Genomic DNA, 22,265 nt, shown 5'->3' with positions numbered 1-22,265 from the left:
CAAGTGGGATCATTATATGGTTAGGAACTCATTTCAGAACCGGTATCTGGGTACCCTTTGGCAAGGCTTCCTGGCATTATTTCGGGTGGGGGACAATGGTGTCTAGAGGGGCAAGACCTGGTTGGAAGAGGTGAGGGGGGTGGCCTGGTACAGAGGACAGAGGTGCTGTGGTTTGTTTGATAAGGATTAAGTCCGGATGTTATGAGGGCTCAATGTGGTTTTCAACAAAGTCTGCCAGGGATTGCTTCTTTTATATCGATATGTATTTTAAAAAATTACTAGCATGAGAAGAAAACCAGACCTGTATGGATCCAGGCCGGTAGTAAGCTACTGTGATCAGGTTTCCTACTCGACTCCCAGAGGGAAAGTCAGTGTTTGATTGAAGCTACACTTGGTTCTTGACTCTCAGGGGATGCCTGCTCTGAAACAGGAGCCCTCCCTCCCTTTCTCTCCTCTCCCCCTCCTCCTCCCTCTTTTTCCCTTCTTCCCCTAAAAGCCTTTGTGCTGAAAGAGCTTCAGTAGGCACGAATCCCTGGTCCCTCTCTAAAGAATGCCTTACAGCCTTTGCTGACATTGTTTTGTGAACAGTGGGTTTTACCAGGCCAGCAGTTTCCCCCCGATTTTAGCCCACGATTTTAAAGGTAGTCTATGGACAAGATGCGCCTAACTGCAATGATTGCCTCAGTGTGTAGCCTGGGCCGGGCTTGGAATCTAGAGACGCCTTAACCTTTGCCCTAGGGGCCCTCCTGGAGGGGGGGTGAAGGTGGGGAGCTCGAGGACTGATTGTTTTCGAGGATCTGTTTGTTCTCTCCAGCCACCGAGGCTGAAGGTGGAGTTGGGCAAGTCTGAGTGTCTGTTCCAGCTTTGGGTCTGATTTTAAACTTGGTTTAATTGGAGAAACTCCTAGGCATTTAACAGTTCTGTACAAATGCAAACTTGAAATAGCTCGAGGCCTACGTCATTTAGGAAAGAATAAATGAAGTACAGGAACGTCCAAACTATGTAAATCCTAGCGTTGTCTGCCCTCCCATAAACACATGACAAGTGCCAAGGCATTTCCAGTCAAAACACCAGTGGAACCAGCAGCCTCCATCCTTTGTATTTATTATTTTATTAACAGCATTTTACACAGCATTTAACAAGCACAGCCTGCCCGCTTTGCACCAGGACTCTAAGCAGGCGAAGGGGTGGAAAACGGATGGAGGTGGTGGGGGGAGGAGTGGTTGCTAGAGGACATCAGCTAGAGAAATCTCATCAGATGGGTAGGGAAAGCAGCACTGGGGGTTTATTTCTACTGGCCACAAGGAAGACAGACATAGTGCTTTGGAGGAAGAAATCCTCTCTCCCATCCCAGGAGGAAAGTTGTACAGCTGTGATATGTCTGGTCTCAGTTTTGATTCCAGAGGGTAGAACAGGGTATGTTTCATGATACTCTGCCCATCGGTTATTGGTGATTTTCAAAGAATAAGTATTTGTCTGCTATCGTTATTCGATATCCTGGTGGAAAGTTTATAACGAAAAGTAATGCCTTTCTTAAGTCATAAAATGAGCCTTGTATGCTTATTAATTAAAATCTATTTAAGGACCGATTAGGCGTGTAATTTGCACTAATAATGACGATTATGGAAATGTTCAACTTAACCAAAAATCATAAAGGAGACATTTTGATCAGTGGGGCGGCCAGTAAGTATTCAGTGAGTTGGGCAATTTCCGAAAGACAGGAAGCATTCGCTGAGGGCTGCAGAAAGTGCAGACCTGTCTGGCCTCTGTGACATGGCATGGAGAGGGGCAGACCTCCCTGTCCCGGCCCCAGCCTGGCCAGACCCCACTTTGCTGAGCATGGAAACCAACCCTGCGAGTCTCCATAACCTTTATTCTCATGATGCTTCCCTGAGCTTCCAGAAGGAGTAAACTCTCGGAGAGGGCTGATGAGCCACACGGAAATCTCTGCGAAATGGCGGTGCTCTTTTGCTTTAACAAACAGCGCTGACACACGCATGCTTCCTTGGCTAGCCTTGGCTGGAGCCTGGACGGGTAGGGGGAGAAGGGGTCCCTTGTTCCGGAGAAACCTGCCAGCTGCTGGGCTTGGTGCGAAGGCAGCGAAGGCAGACACAATGCTGCTGTTGTTGGTTTGATCTCTAACTGTGGATTGTTAGTCTGGCTTTAACTATGTGGTAAGGGGGGAATGTGAAGGCTGTTTACAGCGAGTGCAAATAATGTGACAGCTGTTGGCGCGCGAGCAGCGCTGCGCCTCCTCAGCACTTACACAAAGCGCGCACTATGCAGGCCCATGGACGAGCTGCAGAGGTGGCGGCCACTTTCTGGCCAGCGCATCACCAGATGAGAGAAAGCTCCACGGCACACCCACCCCCCATCCCCAACACACATCTTTATGACTTCCCAGGATTGTGGTGGGGTGCAGGATGGTTTGTATGTTGTGGTTTAGGGAACTTGTGGTGAGGCAGAGGTGGCGGGAGAAGGCCCACGGGGCTGTGAGTGTCACCGTGTTGGTGGGGTTTGGCCAGGATCCGTTGAACTGGGTCCTCAGCTGTTTGTGACAGAGTTTTTAAGATTTGGGAAAATAGCTTTCAGCCCTAAGTAAGCTTATTGGAAAGAATGTGTTATTAACTGAAAGCTTTCTGGAAATTGCAGAGGCTCTGAAGGCTGTTGTTTCCCTCTGAAATGGCCCTGTTATTCAGACAAGTTAGAGACAGGCGGGTGCTGTGTTCTGTGCACTCGGCACTGTTTCCAGCTTGGAAATGCAAGTGTGCAGGTTCAGTACCCTAAGGGGGGTGTATTTTGGGGGGAAGGGAGGTCAGATTGGCTTTTGATTACCCACATCCCTTAACCTTTTCTCCCAAGCCTTCCCGTTTTCAAGAACACATTTGCCTTCAACTGCAGGACGTAAAGATGCGTCCTGAAGCCTGCCCGCAGCACCACCTACTCTGACTTCATCAACTAGATGCCCACAGCCACAGGCTTTCTCTGAGTTCCTGGTACCCTGCCAGGCCCTGCAGAGAGGTGCCAGGGTGGGAGGGAGAGGAGTTGGTGGCGGCAGTTACCCACTAGGCCAGTCCTGGAGGTTCGTGGCTGGCCCAAGCAGGTGGACTTAGGATGGCAAAGAATGTGGACCTGCCTCTGGACCGTCCTGGGGCAAGCCGGGTGTAAAAGTTCACTCCTCTCCCCCATGAATCCCAAGGTTGAAGCCTTCCAAGCCCTGGCACCTGCCTGGTCCTCCCTGGGTTTTGGAAGATCATTTAGGGCTGACTTAATTCTATATTCTACCTTTCTGCATGACTTTGGCCTCTGGGTGTACAGCCTACAGGATATCTGCAAATCTAGCTCATTCTCTCCTCCCCCCGCCCAGCACCGCCCCCTCCCCAAGTCTACTCTCTAAGTTTTAACATGGACTTCTACATCTAGTTGGGTTTCCGATGGGGAGCTGGGAGATGCTTCTGGAGTGAGACATGAACTTCGGTGCCAGTTCTATAAATTGGTCTCTTTTTATGACGTGTGCCATTTTCTGTAGGAATGTTGCTTGCAAAACGAGTTTCGCCTTGGAGGAAAGGCGGAAAGATAAACAAGCCTGCAACGCCAAAACACTGGCAGTCTTTCCCTCCTTCCAGCTCTCTTAAAGCAGCCGGGCTGTATTTCCAGGATTAGACTTGTGCATGTGAGGAGGGACTCGCGTTGGCTTTTTTCCCCCAAGCAAATGCAAATTAGAGAAAAATAATTTTCTTTCAACGATATGCAATGTATTAGTCACTTGTTATCGTGCTCCGAGGCAGGCCTCATTTGCGCGTCTGCCAGCTCGCTCACATCTGCTCGGCGCTGTTCGGGGCATTTTAACCTTGGCGGTGTCGTGTCTAGTCCCACGGATCAAGGAGGAGTAATTAAGCCCTGAACAGCTACAAAAATTCATGGGCCCCCATCTATACCGCAGTTGTTCCATGGCTTTGTTTTGGGTGCTCTGAGTTCCGTGACTGAGTAGCAGACATGGGATTCCTATTGTTCCTTGTAAAGAAAGTGGGTGCCCCTCTCCTTCTCTGACCCTCATCCCAGCCTTTCTGGGACTCCCAGGCTCTGCACAATCAGCGAGAGACTCACTTGCAGATCGCAGGACCCCTGCCTTTTACGCATCTTTTATGCATTAAAAGTTCCTTTGTGCTTCCTGTGTATACTAATGATAGCTGTTGTTATTAGCCTTACGGTATAGCTGTTCCCTTCGGTGGTGGTGGGGGGGGGGGGGGTAGCGGCGAAGGCATTCGTGTTTTACTCCTACAAAGCCCTGGTGAAAACAAAAGTTCATTGACACAGCCTTTGGAGGCGTGGTGTGGAACATTTATTCTGGATTTGCCCCCAGGTTGTGTAGACTCCCAAGTGGGGAACCAGTTCTGCAAGGACTAGACCAAAGGGGGCAAGTGGTTTCTTTTTGCGTGGAGTGGGGAGAAGAGTAAGGAGGGATTCCTGGCTTTTGACTTGGGTTTCTGTTGCTGGGTGGCCTCCTGTGAGGGGACACCTGTTTCTAAATTTGCCCTCTCTTGAATACACACGTGGTTCCCTGACTCCCCCTGTGGCAAAACCATGAAGGAAAGTGAAAGGAACAAAAAGCTGGTGGGGTGGCCTGGACAGATTATCCGGGGAGAAGGGCAAGTGTCCCCCATTGGCCTGTGAGAGAGAGGTTGGGGACACCTGACCCCGGGCCATGGGCTCTGCCTGGAGGAGGGGAGTGTAGCGGGCATTCCAGGTTCGGCAGCGACCCTCAGGGTCAGCCCTTGCAGATTACACCCCGGACCCCAATCCCCGAGATTCGCACCCTTCCCACGTTACAGTAGGCGACACTTGGCTCACATCTTTGTAAGGGGAAGCGTCCAGAGCAGCAGCGCTCTAGTATGATCGGAAGGGAACCCAGAACGATGGCGAGGAGGGGTCTGCCGTGCCCATTCCCCCGGTGGACTCGGCGGCGTTTCCCGGGAGGTCTTGGATTCTCCCTGCGCCCACCCAAAGTTTCCTCTCGTCGGATTCGTTGATGGGGACAGAAGGTGCGGCGGGGCCTCGGGAAGGGGCACCACGGAGAGCGCGCCAGGTCGTAGGGTCCGAGGGGTTACCTAGGGTCGGGAACTGGGGCGGTCGGGCCGCCTCCGGGGAGCCTGCTGGAGTTCCTGGAAGGCTCGGCGGGGGCGCGCCGCGAGGGCGTGGGTGTGTGCCGTGGTGCGGCCCCGCGCGCTGGGACCTCCGCCGAGGAGCGGCGAGGAGGAGCGGGCGAGCCCGAGCAGCACGGGCGTGTGTGGTGGGAGAGAAAATCCCTTTGTTGCCGACCGCTCACGCTCCGGGCTGAAGCGCCTCAGCCCGGGGCGGGGGCGCCCCTCCCCCTTTCTTCTTCGCCGGGGCCAAGTTCGCTCCCAGCCCGTGTGGCTCTCCGCTCTGACCCCGACGCCCCGGGAGGAGGCCGGGAAGGTTCTGGGTGCTCCAGTGGTCCGGGCCGAAGAGTTTCCCCTTCCCCCTCCCTCTTACTAGTGCAAAACTTGGAGGTGTGGGCGGGGATGCCCTTGCAGGCTATGGCTGTGGCTTGGAGTGTGCCAAGAGGCAGCACCTGGGCCGGCTGGATCACTTCCCTCACCCCCAACTCTCTCGGGGGAGGGGGTCGGGAGGGGCTGGGACCAGGCCAGCCACCTCCCTCGACCACACCCCTGGAAGCCTGCGGTTTTGCCTCCCAGGGACCTGGGGGGCAGCCTTGGGGTCTGTTACTCCCCAGCAGACCTGGAGGACCCATGCCACACTGCACATCTGGAAGAGCTTTTTCTTCTCATCTTCCACCCCCACACACCCCACCCCCACCCCTCACATCCTAAAATAGGAACTTCTTCACCCGTCCCTTCCTTGAAACCCGGAGCACAGCGCTGCTGCTGTGACGCAGTCTGTTTGGAGCAACCCCAGGAAGGGCTGGCGGGTGGTGAGGTTTGGGCTTCTGTAAAATCTACACAGTTCTGCTGAAGGTCCCTCCCTGCTGTGACCCCCTCTCTGTTGCTGCCGCAGTCTCCCCCGCAGGATGAGGTGATACTGCCCCAAAGAAACTGTGCTGTGATTCTGGAGCTTACTACACAGTATGTTTAGTGGAGTCAGATACTATTCAGTGAGGTTAAACGTGGCCAGCACCAGCTATTGCCAGGCAAAACTCAAGTCCATAGTGCAGCTTAATCCTTTGGAAAACACAATGCCAAATATTTACAGAGGGGACCAAGGTTGGAGAGATTAGGCCACCTGCCCAGAGACACGCGGTGGGTAAGGGTGGGAGCCGGGAGGCTGTGGTGACCATGTTCTCTACAGAGAACCAGCCATGCAGTAGCGAGACCCCTCCCTGAAGAGTCCTTGGCCAGAGGACCCCAGCACACTGGCTGGGAATGCCTGCCTGGCCACCTGAGCTGGAAGCCCTTGCTTGCGAACCTCTCCAGTCCTTCTGGCCATTAACTGCTGGATAGCTGCCGGTGGCGACAAGGGGAACCTAGTGAGAGAGATCCCAAGAAAAGACCCTGAGATGGACCACCCTCAGTGCCTGTGTGGACAGCAGGGAGGCGTGAGCAGAGGTAGTTTGGTGGCCATGCTTTCCATATTGTCAGTGCCACTTGACAAGTGTAATACGCAGACTTTTAACTGATCGGCGCCTCAAGGGTGGGGGCAGTGGAAAGTGGCCTAGTGCAGGAGGGGGCGGGGTGAGGGGAAAGGAAAGGGGCCAAGACTTGGGACCTGTGGTCTGCCCTCACATCTTTTCACAGAGGGTGGGTGTGCCCCTACTCTGGGATGCCAAGGTTGGAGTGATGGCTTATGATCTTGGTCCCTCAACCCCCTTCTGCCAATCAGGCCCCTCTCCCCAGTGTCCAGGCCAAGCTCAGTGCGCTCATCGTAACCCTTGGCTGTGGAGCGAGTGACTACTCAAGAGTCTGTCGAGGGTGACCCAAGCTCTCCTATGCATTCCATTTCCTTGGTGCTAAGAGCTAGAGACCACGCAGTGTGCAGTGTGCAGTGTGCATGCCTGCTTCTCGCAAGCCAGGTCTCTCTACTTGGCCCTGGATGTTCCAGCAGGCAGCTGGAACAGTTCCCAGTCTGTTCTTTAGAGACCCACACCCTACCCATCTGACCTCTTCTCAGCGTCTTTCCTCTTCATCCCTGTCCAGCACCTTTATCCACTTCTCTCCACTACTAGAAAAAGGGGTTAAAACCCAGATCCAAGGTGCAGCTTTGCAGCTCACAGTGGAACAGGTTGGTGCTTGTAAAGTGCTTTTCATGAGTGACTTCACACATCTTGGCACTTCTGGAAGCACAGCCTGCATTTGGAAGAAGTGGGGGATGGAGGTGGGCATTGAAAAATAAAAGCAAACGAGCTTCATCTATAGCTGCAAAGCACCCCGAGGCACTGTTTGTCATTGAAATCAGATCATTTGCCCTCTCCACCATATTCTGCTGCCAAGGGTCAGCAACATCAGTTTCCAAGCACTTGGCCTTAGAGGTAAAAAAAAAAAAAAGGCCCCAGCTATTTCAACAGCAGCTTCTAGAAGTTCGATGTCACTATACTTTGCCTCCCAGTCTCTTTTTGTTTCTTACCCCAATGTCCCCTTCATTGTACATGCCAGAGAAACCAGGGTGGGGTGTAGGTAAAGGTGACCCCTGTTCTTCAGTAGAGGCTTGGTGTGAGCCGTATGGCCTTTGCAAAGGAGGCCCCTGCTTTTGTGGGTTTGGACTGCTCTTTGTCACCCAGGAGGAGGGCCTCCTGCGAGCCAGGGCCATTGCTCATTGGCCCTTTCCACTCCTCTCCGTCTTCGGCCAGGAACCCGAAGAGTTAAAAGTCTTTAGCTTGTTGCAATGAAATTATGGCTGGCAGTGGCGCCGCTGTTTGTTCAACAGACCTCCACTTTTAAACAGTTCACAAAAAGTTCATGGGGCAGCTAAAGATTATAAGTGTGTGTGTGTCTGTGTGTGTGTGTGTGTGTGTGCGTGCGCGCGTGCGCGTTCATGTATGCATAAGTCCACAGCAGGATCCAACAATGTATTCCCTCCTTTTGCTTTTATGTTCAGCCCCATCCTCCACCCCTTTCCTCCCAAAACACACACACACGACAGTGAACCACTCTGCTAGCCTCAACCCTCCATCTGACCCTGTGCATTTGAGAACACTTCGTTCTGATGGCTGGTATCATTTATCTGTGCGCCATAAATATGGAAAACCCCGAAGGAGGAGCCCTGGAGAAGGGGAGATGCTTTGAAAGCACCCAGTAGGTCCAGGTGCCTGTAAACTGCAGTTACATTCTGCTAAGTCCAGGTGGCCTTTGCTGAAGAAAGGCCCTTTGAAGGGAAGCAACTGCTGGCCTTTTCGGGGCTGGGCCTCAGTATAATGAGTCTGTTTCCCAAGAAGGTGCTGGGAGGTCCTTTGCACGAGGTGTCTACTTAAGGGAGGTGGGTAAGAGGCAGGTTTGTTTGGTTTTTTTTTTTTTTGAGTTTTGCTCTTATTGCCCAGGCTGGAGTGCAGTGGCGCGATCTCGGCTCACCGCAACCTCCGCCTCCCAGGTTCAAGCGATTCTCCTGCCTCAGCCTGCCGAGTAGTTGGGAAATGCAGGCACGCGCCACCACGCCCAGCTAATTTTGTATTTTTGGTAGAGACGGGGTTTCTCCTTGTGGGTCAGGCTGGTCTCAAACTCCTGACTTCAGGTGATCCACTCACCTCAGCCTCCCAAAGTGCTGGGATTACAGGTGTGAGCCACCTTGCCTGGCTGGAGGCAGCTTTTTTAAAGGGGAGGCCAATTTTTAAGAATGGGGACACCAGAAGATCGAGGTTCATTAGGCACACACTTCTCTCATCCTTTTCTTGGGGGTTTGATTGAGTGACCCTTTGGTTCATGATGTAATTTCTGCATTTCATCATGGCACAGTGAGGGGATGGCATGGTGCAGTCCCACTGCTGTAGCCTGATGACGGGGACACACTGGCATCCGGAATGATGCTCCACCTTCTCTGTTATCCTACCCAGGATGTCTTCCTTTTGTTAGAAGGGGCAGCAGGGGCCGGAGAGGGGACACTGCCACTACATTGAATGTGCCTTGTGGTCTGCCCAGCACCAGTGGTGGCCTTCCCCACTTGATTTGTGTATTTGCAAGATGGAAGAAAAGCCCACGAACCCTTATAGAACCTTCCCCAACAGCCAAGTCAGTCTTTTTGGGGCGCTATGGCTAGCCCACTGGAAGAGCTGCTGTCTGGAGACCTTTCCTAGGGAAGTAGCTTTCCAGAACCCCATCATGCCTGATGCCTCTGCAGATTTCTGCCTTTTTCTTGGACCCTTTCTCTCTCTTCCAGCCTCATTGTTGAGCTCTAACTATACGTGGTGTGTCGGTGCATGTGGATTTTGATTAACAGACGTTCTTCTATGGATGGGGGCCCATGGGGGATGCTGGTGGACAAAAGACTTAGTTAGGACAAAGAAATGAGGCAGTACAGACCGGCTTTGGGATTCCATCCCCCAGGTGTCCCCCTAACCCCCACCCTCAGTCACTCTCACAGAAAAGTCCCCGGACCTGGTGCCTCCAACCCAACCGACCTGGCAGTCTGCTCCGTGTGCTAAAGTGTAAAAGCAAGCATTTGCATATTTTTTCCTTCTAACAAAGGAATGTGTCGACTTAGGGAACATTTGGGCTTTCGGAAACTGTGTGGTGGGTGTGTGAGGGAGGAGAAGAAAGTTCCCCTGATGATCTGCACACCAATTATTTCACACCCAGGTTTGGGTCCCGTGGAAAAATGCCATGGCCAGTCCGGGCAGGGGACACTGAGATGTGTTTGTGAGCAGGGAATTGCCGAGGGCCATCGGTCTCAGGCATTAAAGGCTCCCCTACTTATTAACCCAGCATTTAACAGCAGGATATGGGCTGAAGCGCAGTCAAAAGAAACGGCTCAACCTCCAAAGAGCAATTAAAATCCTGCACGAGGATAAATCACGCGCCGTGATAATCCTGTTAATAAAATGCAGCTTGTCCTGACCCTTCACTCATGCAGCAAACTAGAATGTGATGTGGGTGGGGGCGGTGGGCAGAGGAGGTAAGATGGGGTGGGAGGTGGTCTGAGCTCCTCTGCCTTGGCAACCTCCCCCTCCCAGGAGGTGGAAAATGGGTGACTTCTTGCTGGCTCCCATGTGCCAGTGGCTTGGAGCCCATCAGCCAGGGCTGCTAAGACTTCTGTGCTCGCTAATGATTTCTCGTCCCCAGTGAGCAGGCGTCATTGAATTACTCAGCCGCCTCCCTCTGTAGCTTCCAGGCAAAACCACCCGGGTTAGGTGCTTAATCTAATCCAGGGCTCCGGTGGGGCAGGTCACCAGCCCACCGACTCTTTTTCACCCTCAATCTGTAAGTCACACACACGACAGCCTTGGAAATTCAGCCCTAGAAACGCAGGTAGTTTGAGACCTGGACCTACTGCTCACCTCGCTATTGTGCCTTCCACCCTTCTCGCACCCTTTTGGCCCCAGAAAAGATCAGCTGTGTGCCTCCCAGTGATGCAGCATCCCTGAACCTATTGTCAGAGCCTCCCCTTGTTGAATCAAGTCTTCTCTACCTTCTTTAACAAGTGGCAAGAATGAATGACCACTGTACACTTTCAGAGGAAAGGGGGTGGGCGGGTGCTGTGGTGTGTCCTGGATGCATTCTGTGCCTTGGATGAGGCTGCCTGTTTCGAATTAAACTTCTTCTCCAGCCCCAGCACCTCCTACCAGGGAAGCTGCCTGCCCCTCCGCTGTCCCTTCGAATCAGGTGTCTGTCCTTGGCTCCCAGACCACTGTAGACAGCAGGCACAGCCTGCCTTCCCGATCTGCATCCTGTATGAATCACCTAGAAAGAAGCCTTCTCTAGCACCCTGTTTGGCTCTCCTTTACTGAATCTCCTGGGATTTTTTTCTTTTCTTTCCTTTGAACAGACTAGACGCTTGAAGCAAAGCTGCCATCCCGGAAGACGACATGCTCTCAGCAACCCCCCTGTATGGGAACGTTCACAGCTGGATGAACAGCGAGAGGGTCCGCATGTGTGGGGCGAGCGAAGACAGGTGAATGCGCCCACCTGGGCCAGGCCTGAGGGGAGAGTGGGCACCTTCCTCACGCTCCTGAGCGGAGCCCATGTCCATGCTGAAGCCCTCCTCACCTTCTCACAGCTACCGTGGGCCCAAAAGGGGTGGGAAAGAAAGAGCTCCTGCCTAGTCGGCCGCTCTTGATTTACAGTTTTAACAGGCAACCTGGCTCAGCGAAGCATTGCCGCCCTTTAAAAGATTAGCCCCTAAAGCGGCCTTTCAGTGCACTTTCGTCCTTAATTTATTATTTCATATTTATGAAGGAGAATTAATCCCAGTCTATATGCTGCTTTAACTCTAAATGTCAGGAGTGTGGGCCCAGGTGGAGCAGCATTCAATGTGCTTTTAAAACAAATAGTTTGCTCAGTAATAAATGGGGAGAGAGCCACCCTTTTCCTTCATTGAAGCCCAGGATCTCTCATTGTCCTCTGCTGCCTGTTCCAGGAGGCCACTGGCACCTGCTTTTGGTCGCCAGACAGCTCTGTTATGCCTCCTAATCAGTAATTTTGGAGTGTGGGGTGGAGGCAGCTAAGCAGTAGATGATTGAAGCTGCTCTTTGGGGTAATGAGGAAACTTTTCCTCTGCTGCTTGTCAGCGATTTTTATCCTGGGGATTTGGAAGTTGGCACCAAGCACTTTCTTTATCGATGCTCTCTGATAACAAGTCCCAGGGCAGCCACAGCAGCCTGGCACAGATGTGCAACTTCCTCTTCAGCCTGGAACAGCTGACATTTGTATGATACTAGTGTGTATCCCCCTGTCATTTTGACAAAGGCAGTCAATATGGCTTTTTTATCACCATGGAAACCATTTCGTAGGACATGGTCCCTAACTTGTTTTGGGAAAAGTTTTGAAAGCCTACCCTCCTGGGTAACACGGAAGTGGTTGATGAGGCCACCAGCCCGTAGACTCCAGCCTTCCAGCCCCGTCTGGTATTTGGCTGTGTTACCACTTCATGTCTACCCTCCAGGAGAGTTTATAAGGGTTGGCTGGGACAGCCAAGCTCCAGTTGGCCTACTTGACCTCTAGAGAAAAAGATCTTGAGGGAGAAGTGGTTGTGCTTAATTTCTGGCTTACCTACCTTGGGGACATCATATTTGTAATTCGTGAAAGCTTTGCGTTTCCTTTGTTTTTCCTGGTCAAGTTGAATCACCATTTGGGGGCAACTTTCAATATGGGCCATTGACAGCTGGTGGGGACGGAGGGTTAAGGACAGTTCTAAAAATGGGGTTAGTAGAAACTGGTCTGTTCTGGGGAGATCTGTGAAAGCTAGATTTAGTGAGGAATGCTTTCATGAAGTTGGTATATCCTTTTAAATAGGAAAATCCTTGTAAATGATGGTGACGCTTCAAAAGCCAGACTGGAACTGAGGGAAGAGAATCCCTTGAACCACAACGTGGTAAGAGATTAATAGCTTCTGTTGATGCCATATCTGCATATCAGTGATCTGTAATCAATCGTATTAATTTGCAGGCCTTTAAAGGGTGGGGAATGGGGTAGGGGTGGTGGTTCAGAGCAGGGCTGAGTCGGAGGCCTCTGCGACAGGACAAGGCCCCCACCCAAGCTCTTCCTGTCTTGCCTTCCTGCCTCGCCATACGTGTCCCTGTCCCCTAGTGACTGGTGGGATGTGTACTCTCTTTTCTTCCATAAGCTGAATGCCACATCAGCGTTCCCAGCTGGATAAATTTCCAGCCTCCAAGTAGCCCCTTAGGGTTTACCTTTCCAGTAAAATAAGAAACACAGGACTGTCACTTCAGACACAAGGGAGAGGAAGTCAGAAGACACAACCACAGTTTGACCCATGGCCTCTTTATTGATTTAGAAATGAGGCTGCTAAAGTCTTCTGTTCCTGTTGTCCCATCGAAGATTGTTTCTTGTTCTGTTAAGTCATGCCTTCCTGCACCCAGGGGAAATGAAGTGAACACCCACCCCAAGCCTGATAGGCCCAGGGAGGGTTAGTGTGAATTCTGTACCCCATGAAGGTGATGCTGAGAGTTTTGGAGTTGGTGGCTTCTCAGTTGTAGCAAAGAATTTTTGCTGAGAAGGTAAAAATCTTCAGACTTTTTTATTTTTATTTTTTAATTTTGATTTTTTTAGAGACGGAGTCTCGCTTTGTCACCCAGGCTGGAGTGCAGTGGTGCAATCTTGGCTCACTGCAACCTCCACCTCCCGGGTTCAAGCAATTCTCTTACCTCAGTCTCCCGAGTAGCTGGGACTACAGGCGCACACTGCCACACCCGGCTAATTTTTTTGTATTTTAGTAGAGATGGGGTTTCACCGTGTTGCCCAGGCTGGTCTTGAACTCCTGAGCTCAGGCAATCTGCCTGCCTTGGCCTCCCAAAGTGGTAGGATTACAGGCGTGAGCCACCGTGCCTGGCCACAATCTTCAGACTTAATAGATGATTGAATTAATGTATGGGCCTCCAGTCCAAAGGGACCAACGTTTTCCCTGCTTCCGGGATACTAGTTGAGAGGTGAGAAGGCAGGCAGCAAAGGGGTTTGGATAAAGGGGAAGGGAAACAGACCCTTACCCCCCAAAGCCTGTCTTTAACCCTTTCTGCTTGAATGTTAAGGCTGATGGCACGTTGAACTAGTTGGCAGTGTCTTCGGGTACTGCTGCCTTGAAGGAGTGCCCCAGTAATACCCGTGTTGTTCTTCTGCAAAGGTGGATGCGAGCACGGCCCATAGAATTGATGGCTGGCAGCACTGAGCATGGACCGCACTGGCCTGATCCGGGAAGGGCTCCGGGTCCCCGGAAACATCGTCTATTCTAGCTTGTGTGGACTGGGCTCAGAGAAAGGTCGGGAGGCTGCCACGAGCACCCTAGGTGGCCTTGGGTTTTCTTCGGAAAGAAATCCAGAGATGCAGTTCAAACCGAATACACCCGAGACAGTGGAGGCTTCCGCTGTCTCTGGAAAACCCCCAAATGGCTTCAGTGCTATATACAAAACTCCGCCTGGAATACAAAAAAGTGCTGTAGCCACAGCAGAAACACTGGGCTTGGACAGACCTGCCAGCGACAAACAGAGCCCTCTCAACATCAATGGTGCTAGTTATCTGCGGCTGCCCTGGGTCAATCCTTACATGGAGGGTGCCACGCCAGCCATCTACCCTTTCCTTGACTCGCCAAATAAGTATTCACTGAACATGTACAAGGCCTTGCTACCTCAGCAGTCCTACAGCTTGGCCCAGCCGCTGTATTCTCCAGTCTGCACCAACGGGGAGCGATTTCTCTACCTGCCACCACCTCACTACGTCGGTCCCCACATCCCATCATCCTTGGCATCACCCATGAGGCTCTCGACACCTTCGGCCTCCCCAGCCATCCCGCCTCTCGTCCACTGCGCAGACAAAAGCCTCCCGTGGAAGATGGGCGTCAGCCCTGGGAATCCCGTTGATTCCCACGCCTATCCTCACATCCAGAACAGTAAGCAGCCCAGGGTTCCCTCTGCCAAGGCGGTCACCAGTGGCCTGCCGGGGGACACAGCTCTCCTGTTGCCTCCCTCGCCTCGGCCCTCACCCCGAGTCCACCTTCCCACCCAGCCTTCTGCAGACACCTACTCGGAGTTCCACAAGCACTATGCCAGGATCTCCACCTCTCCTTCAGTTGCCCTGTCGAAGCCATACATGACAGTCAGCAGCGAGTTCCCCGCGGCCAGGCTCTCCAACGGCAAGTATCCCAAGGCTCCGGAAGGGGGCGAAGGTGCCCAGCCAGTGCCCGGGCATGCCCGGAAGACAGCGGTTCAAGACAGAAAAGACGGCAGCTCACCTCCTCTGTTGGAGAAGCAGACCGTTACCAAAGACGTCACAGATAAGCCACTAGACTTGTCTTCTAAAGTGGTGGATGTAGATGCTTCCAAAGCTGACCACATGAAAAAGATGGCTCCCACAGTCCTGGTTCACAGCAGGGCTGGAAGTGGCTTAGTGCTCTCCGGAAGTGAGATTCCGAAAGAAACACTGTCTCCTCCAGGAAATGGTTGTGCTATCTATAGATCTGAAATCATCAGCACTGCTCCCTCTTCCTGGGTGGTGCCCGGGCCAAGTCCTAACGAAGAGAACAATGGCAAAAGCATGTCGCTGAAAAACAAGGCATTGGACTGGGCGATACCACAGCAGCGGAGTTCATCATGTCCGCGCATGGGCGGCACGGATGCCGTCATTACTAACGTTTCAGGGTCAGTGTCGAGTGCAGGCCGCCCAGCCTCTGCGTCACCCGCCCCCAATGCCAATGCAGATGGCACCAAAACCAGCAGGAGCTCCGTAGACACCACACCATCCGTTATTCAGCACGTGGGCCAGCCCCCGGCCACTCCTGCCAAGCACAGTAGCAGCACCAGCAGCAAGGGCGCCAAAGCCAGCAACCCAGAACCGAGTTTCAAAGCAAACGAGAACGGCCTTCCACCAAGCTCTATATTTCTGTCTCCAAATGAGGCATTCAGGTCCCCACCAATTCCCTACCCCAGGAGTTACCTCCCTTACCCAGCCCCCGAGGGCATTGCTGTAAGTCCCCTCTCTTTACATGGCAAAGGCCTGTCTACCCTCATCCAGTTTTGTTACCCAATGGCAGTCTGTTTCCTGGGCACCTTGCCCCAAAGCCTGGCCTGCCCTATGGGCTGCCCACCGGCCGTCCAGAGTTTGTGACCTACCAAGATGCCCTGGGGTTGGGCATGGTGCATCCCATGTTGATACCACACACGCCCATAGAGATCACTAAAGAGGAGAAACCAGAGAGGAGGTCCCGGTCCCATGAGAGAGCCCGCTACGAGGACCCAACACTCCGGAATCGGTTTTCCGAGATTTTGGAAACTAGCAGCACCAAGTTACATCCAGATGTCCCCACCGACAAGAACCTAAAGCCAAATCCCAACTGGAATCAAGGGAAGACTGTTGTCAAAAGCGACAAGCTTGTCTACGTAGACCTTCTCCGAGAAGAATCAGATGCTAAAACTGACACAAACGTGTCCAAACCCAGCTTTGCAGCAGAGAGCGTTGGCCAGAGCACTGAGCCCCCCAAGCCTTCAGCTGAGCCGGCCCTGCAGCAGCACCGTGATTTCATCACCCTGAGAGAGGAGTTGGGGCGCATCAGTGACTTCCACGAAACTTATACTTTCAAACAGCCAGTCTTCAGCGTAAGCAAGGACAGTGTTCTGGCAGGTACCAACAAAGAAAACCTAGGGTTGCCAGTCTCGACTCCATTCCTGGAGCCAACTCTGGGGAGCGATGGCCCTGCTGTAACTTTTGGTAAAACCCAGGAGGATCCCAAACATTTTGTGTGGGCAGTGCCCCACCAAGTGTGGACGTGACCCCCACCTATACCAAAGATGGAGCCGATGAGGCTGAATCAAATGATGGCAAAGTTCTGAAACCGAAGCCATCTAAGCTGGCAAAGAGAATCGCCAACTCAGCGGGTTACGTGGGTGACCGATTCAAATGTGTTACTACCGAACTGTATGCAGATTCCAGTCAGCTCAGCCGGGAGCAACGGGCATTGCAGGTGAGCCCCCCCACCTGAATTTCAGTTACTTTACCGGTTGTCAGTTTTTTAATGTGTAAAGAGGATTGGGGGAGTATGGTAGGGCAGGGCACCAGGCAGATTTGGTGAATGAAGCTTGTGGTAATTTGAATGTATGCAATGTGGCCAGTAAGAGAACGTGAGTGGTAGCACTGAGGCGTGTCTGGATGCTTTAAGTTATTCTGTAGATTATAAGGGAACTCCACTCAATTGCTGATAACAGATTTTTAATTATTGTGAAGGGTATCTTAAAGACTGCATGACGTTTACCTATCAATTGCTTTGATTTCTCTGCCTGTAAGATAACAATATACCTAGAAGTGCTGCTTAGAATGCCTTACTTGATACCTGGTGATGTGTAGCAGCCGCATGTCTGTGGGATTCATGCAAATTTTTCACCAAAAAGAAAGGAAAAAAAAAAAAAGGTTGCTTAAAGGGATACAGTATGTATTTAACTTGCTAGTGAATTATGATAGATGTTGTGTAGGAATTTCCTTAAGATATTTTACTTTTAATTAAAAGATGAATAAAGCCAAATTGTTTTGCAATGTTAAAAAAAAATTGGTTTATGCTTATAAAAATGGATGAAGTTATCTAAATGATCCATTGAGTGCCCATTTTAATTACATAGATGGAAGGATTACAAGAGGACAGTATTTTATGTCTACCCGCTGCTTACTGTGAGGTCAGTTCTTCAAATTTTTATTACTAGAATCTTACATAAACCTTTTGAGTTAAATTTCATTTCCAAATATACAAAGGGAAGTTTGTGGGCCATGGTCGTCTTTATTCATTGTGTATTTTGTTTCTTTTCTGTTGTGTTTTTGTTTTGTTTTCTTTGCATTGTGTTTTCGTTTTGTTTTATTTACCTTCAAAAGAGAATGTCTGTCCGTATGCAATAGTGTATGTGTGGATATACATACACACCGCATATATATCTATATACACATGACTTTATGAATACAGAATGTGTGACTACTTACATATAGATACTCTTAAGTTTTATCTGTTAAACTTTAAAATATCTGAGTTACATCTCATAAATTGTGGTTGGTTTTGGGCACTTTTCTTTGAAAATATTTTCCTTTAAGATAAGGCAAATGAAATAGCTTTTATGGTAAGGTGTTGTTTTTTTTTTTTTTTCCCATCTCCATTCTCTTTCTAGCGTGCAATGATGCGCTTCTCAGAGTTGGAGATGAAAGAGAGAGAAGGTGGCCACCCAGCAACCAAAGACTCCGAGATGTGCAAATTCAGCCCAGCCGACTGGGAAAGGTTGAAAGGAAATCAGGACAAAAAGCCAAAGTCGGTCGCCCTGGAGGAGGCCATTGCCGACCAGAACGAAAGTGAGAGATGTAAGTAAACCCGAGCAGTTTGCTGTGTTGGCCTCAGGTCCAGTTGGCATCTGCTCGGAGAAATGGGCTGCTTTTGCCATGCATGGAGTGAAGGGCCGACTGTCCTTATGAATGGTGGCAACCAGGAATGAGGCGTCTGTGAAAGATAGTTTCCTGGGACACATCTTTTTTTCCAAAGAAGCACCGGTTCTAGAGCTGATAACAGTCTAATGTAACACAATGTAGCAGAGGTATGGCAGTAGCAAATTTGGTGCAGGGACAGGTTGTATTTTGTAGCAGTGGAATGACACTTTCCAGCCATCTCCTGCCCCACCCCCGTGGTGACAGTCTGATGTGGAATGGAGAGTCCTTATATTCTCCCTCCAAAGGCATAGATGTTGTTGAAGTAGGATGAACATGGTGACATCACCATAAAGAAGAGCATAATGATTTACCGTAGGGGGTGGCGGAGAATTGGCCACAGAATCCAAGACAGCCTGGCATGCATGAGGGGGCTCTTCTCACCAGACAGAGGGCAACTTGCATTTTGGAGGGGAAGTGATGCTCAGGACACTCCCTTTGGTTCTTACAGCAGGTCCCGTCCCCCCCGCCCCCCCAACCAACAGGGTTGACTTTGGGATTTACCCAGGAGTCTTCCAGGGTGGTAAGGTGTGTCGGCAGCAAGTGGAGAAGGTCTTCCTCTTTCTTTTTTAAATGTGCAAGCTTGAAGCTTTAGGTCTGCTTGCAACATGAGAAACCTCATTGGGCGAAGGGGGACCCCACCATGGGCCATCAGAGGTTTGACATTCACAACGCAGTTCATTGGTGCCTGACACAGTTTGGGAAGAATGTGTGATCAGGGAGAGTAGGGAGAGTGTGCTTCTTGCTGCTTGGAGCACACACCCCCCCCTCCACTTCCAGCTCATCCCTGGGAGCAGACTAAGGCCACCTGCCAGGATCCTGGGTAAGCTAAACCAGGACTGATTTGTTGTAAGTCATTGCTGAAGAAGGTAGTTTCTGTTGCTAGTAGGTGGTGGCCTTACTCAAGTGGCAGGGACTCAATGTACCTGAAGTTGTTCACTCTTCCTCGAAGGGTGGCTACAGGGTGGCAGGAGGTCCAGGCCACTCTTGGGTGAAGTGGCAAAGAAAGCCTTGCCGCTCCCTGATGATTGCTGCCAACTCGCAGCCCCCCTTCTGAGTTGCCTCAACACCAGCTCTTGGGAAGGTTGTGCTGGGAGAAGTGGGCAAGGCCGAGTTGAGGGGGAAGGTGCTTCTAAGAGAGGGAATGCCATACATGAGAATCCCTCTTTGTTCTGAGTAGATGGCTGGGGACCTGGAGGAAGGGACAGGAACTTAGCCAGCTTCCAGCCTTCTTGCCCTTGCTCTGGTTTTTGAGTAACGTGGCCAGACCCTCCATTCACATCTGAGTAACTCGGTGTGGCTAATGGGGAGCAGGGCTCGAGCCCCACATGATTTAGAAAGGCCTCCCTTTCTCCTTCTGTAAGTCCCTCCAAGCTTCATACCAACAGGCTGTGTTCTTGGAGCACCGGGGCCTTGCAAGCCATAAGTCACCACGTAGTGCTCCTCAGGTAATGAGCCATGGCAGGGAGAGCAGAAAAAGGGGTGGGGGAGGGTGAAGGCTCCTTTTTAAATACTGGGGCCAAGGAAGAGCTGGGGCACCATTGGTTTGTGGTTGATCGAGAGGAGGAACCTAGAGGAAACATTGTCCTTGCTGCTGCCACTGCCATCTCATCCAGGGGACAGCAGGCGCTGGATCCGTTCAGCTGCAAATTCACTGAGCCGTCTCGGCCATCACGTCTCTCGTGGGTGTCATTGTGGCCCAGAGCCAAGCTGTGAGCATATGGAAACTGGGGTAGGGATTTGGGGCAGGCAGGGGTTACAAAGAGGGTAGAGGATGCCACCCCAAAGCCTCTCCCTTCCACTCCTGCAGCATCAGTAGCTTCTGAGATGGCAGGTGCTGCCTGTGTGGCCTCAGCTGTCTGCATGTGTGTGCATCTTGTTGGGAGGGCTTGTTTAGGAAAACTGAATTAACTGGACAACACCGTGGTTAGGATTTTCGTTGACTGTTAGTGATAGTATGGGTCGCTGAGATTTTCATTTAGAAATTGAAGGTTCATTAATAGGAATGATCAGTGGCATTTTGAAGATGGGGTAGGGAACACAGAGGTGTTGGGCTCTTCCTTTTTGTTGTTGTTGTTTTTTTTTTGTTTTTTCAGTTTTATTATTTTTACTGATTGATTTACTTTTGTTGATACATATTAGATGTGCATATTAGCCCTTCCTTCTTGAATTTGGGTGTCTATCTCCCTTGGCAGCTACTTGACTTGTGTGAACCTAGGACTCACTCGGTGGCAGTGCCTGAGCAGGAGCTGGAGAAAGCATTGAGTGAAAGTGAAAGGGTTTCATGGGACTTCTTGGCTCAGGAAACTTCTCTTCCAGGACAGCAGCCCCTGTGTACTTCGTAAACTACTTTGAGTTTGGGCAGACAGATGACTACCAATGCTTCTGCTGGAGAGGGTAGAAGTTATAACATGGTTGGCCTCTGTTGGAGATGATGTTACCTACAGAGGGAGTAGATGTCATGGGCAGTCCTCAAAAATTTCAGTCCTCTGCCATCTTGTTTAGGGCTTACTGGGCATGGTTATAACAGTGGTGAAGTTGCATTGTTGCCACGGTGACTTGTAAATGTTGCCATGGCGATGCTTCTATGAGGTATTGGAATGGCATAGCCATGGTAAATTATGGGACGTATGTGCTGTGTCTTACAAGACCACGACGCAGGGAGTAAGTGGTAGACAGTGTAGGACTCAGCCGTGTTCACATCTGCCTAGATCTCATGACCAAAGGCACATGGCGTTCCGCTCATAGAAGGGCTGTAAGTAACTGGAACGGAAGAGGACCCTGATGGTTAGGATCCCTATCTATCCCTCCATCTCTGTCTATCCACCCATCTCCTTTGCCCTCAAGAGTAATTTCTGTGGGTACTGGTAAGAATAGCCCCATTTGAGGGAGGTCCAATTGAAGTGTACAGGAAAGTGACATCATGGGCCCCCATAGCTGTTTGCCATACATATCTTTGGCAGTCAAGGTGGGTGTTCTTCAAGATTATTACTGGCCCATGGAGGGAAACCCTAGCATAAGGTTTGGGGGCCTTCACTGAGCGGAATTGGGATGTTTGCCTTGAGAGACTCAGGTTGGAGGACGGAAAATAGGCCTCGTTTGCGGAAAGATCCTCTTGAGAGCGGACAAGAAGCATCTACACTGTGTGTGAGCAGGCATGATTGCAGTAAACCCCAGATGCAGCAGTGGAGAGCTCCTGATAATGGTTCTGGACTATTCAGAAGGCAAAAGAGGGCCCTCTCTGGCTGAATGGGGAATGGTGGGGACTTGGAGGAAGCATGTGTGTTTCACATCCCTTGTCCTAGCCTGCTGGCCTCCCATGAATAGGGAGCAGAAAGTGGTGTGTGCAGGGGAGCCCTCCCCACCCACACTGGGCAGCTTTTCTAGATGGGAAGCCCCAGAGAAGACAGATGGCAAGACCTCCCCATGTCAATGGGGGTGCTCTCTAGCAGAGAGACTAGGTCCCCAGTCAGTCACTGCCTGTTGATGCCAGTCTGTGAAATAAGTGATCACACGTCTTCTAGGTGGTTTTCTGTGGACAAAATATACTGGTAGTTTGGGCACAAGGCCAGGTAGGTGAGATATAAACTCATTTCACTATTAGGAAGTTTGCAGTGAAGGTCAAAACTCCAATGGAAAACTTTCTCCCTGAGAAAGATGCCTTAGACTTGGTTGAGATTGTTACAAATACAGGTGGCTGTGTGAGACCTGGAGTTCAAATGGAAGCTGTGGAAGTCAAATCCAAAGCACTAGGTTTGAGAGATTCTTAATCTGATGGGGGTTTGATGGGGGGTGTCTCTGGGAAGGGTGCCAACACAGGGCAGTTCATTCTGGGTGGGGCCCCACACTGGCTAAGCTGCTGCCTCATTTTGACCCAGGAAGGCATGGTGACGTTACTCAGTCCCTTCTGCTTTCAAACCACTTGGCTTGAACCGTCTCTCCTACCTAGAGGGAGGGGAAATGAGTACACTTTAAAAGTATAAAAGTACACTTTTAACCTTGGCATGTGGCGCTTCGTAACGCAGTCTTTACATTTTTACATTGCACCCCCAGTTCCTCCCACAGGGCTTTCAGGGGTGGCTGATTGACCCCAGAAAGTCAAATGGTATATAACTAGGACAGTCAGTTCACAACTTAAACTTTCATAAATATCAGGGCTAAAAATCAAGCTGGTCTGGGGATCTTAGC

General features: G+C 51.0%; 1 protein-coding gene across 1 annotated transcript in view; it reads left to right on the top strand.

The window, feature by feature from the left end:
* BCOR (BCL6 corepressor) overlaps positions 1–22,265 on the top strand; it is a 47,233-nt gene that overhangs the window by 9,077 nt on the left and 15,891 nt on the right. The window contains 8 exon segments of the mRNA XM_033200861.1: positions 10,948–11,073; positions 12,414–12,492; positions 13,759–13,789; positions 13,792–15,618; positions 15,621–16,355; positions 16,358–16,587; positions 17,237–17,290; positions 17,771–17,957. Coding sequence (XP_033056752.1) covers positions 10,988–11,073; positions 12,414–12,492; positions 13,759–13,789; positions 13,792–15,618; positions 15,621–16,355; positions 16,358–16,587; positions 17,237–17,290; positions 17,771–17,957 — 3,229 coding nt within the window. The 5' untranslated portion in view covers positions 10,948–10,987.

This window comes from Trachypithecus francoisi, unplaced genomic scaffold (genome assembly GCF_009764315.1).
Source record: "Trachypithecus francoisi isolate TF-2019V2 unplaced genomic scaffold, Tfra_2.0 Lachesis_group6, whole genome shotgun sequence".
In the NCBI taxonomy this organism is placed as follows: domain Eukaryota; kingdom Metazoa; phylum Chordata; class Mammalia; order Primates; family Cercopithecidae; genus Trachypithecus; species Trachypithecus francoisi.
This window is presented reverse-complemented; position numbering and strand designations above follow the sequence as displayed.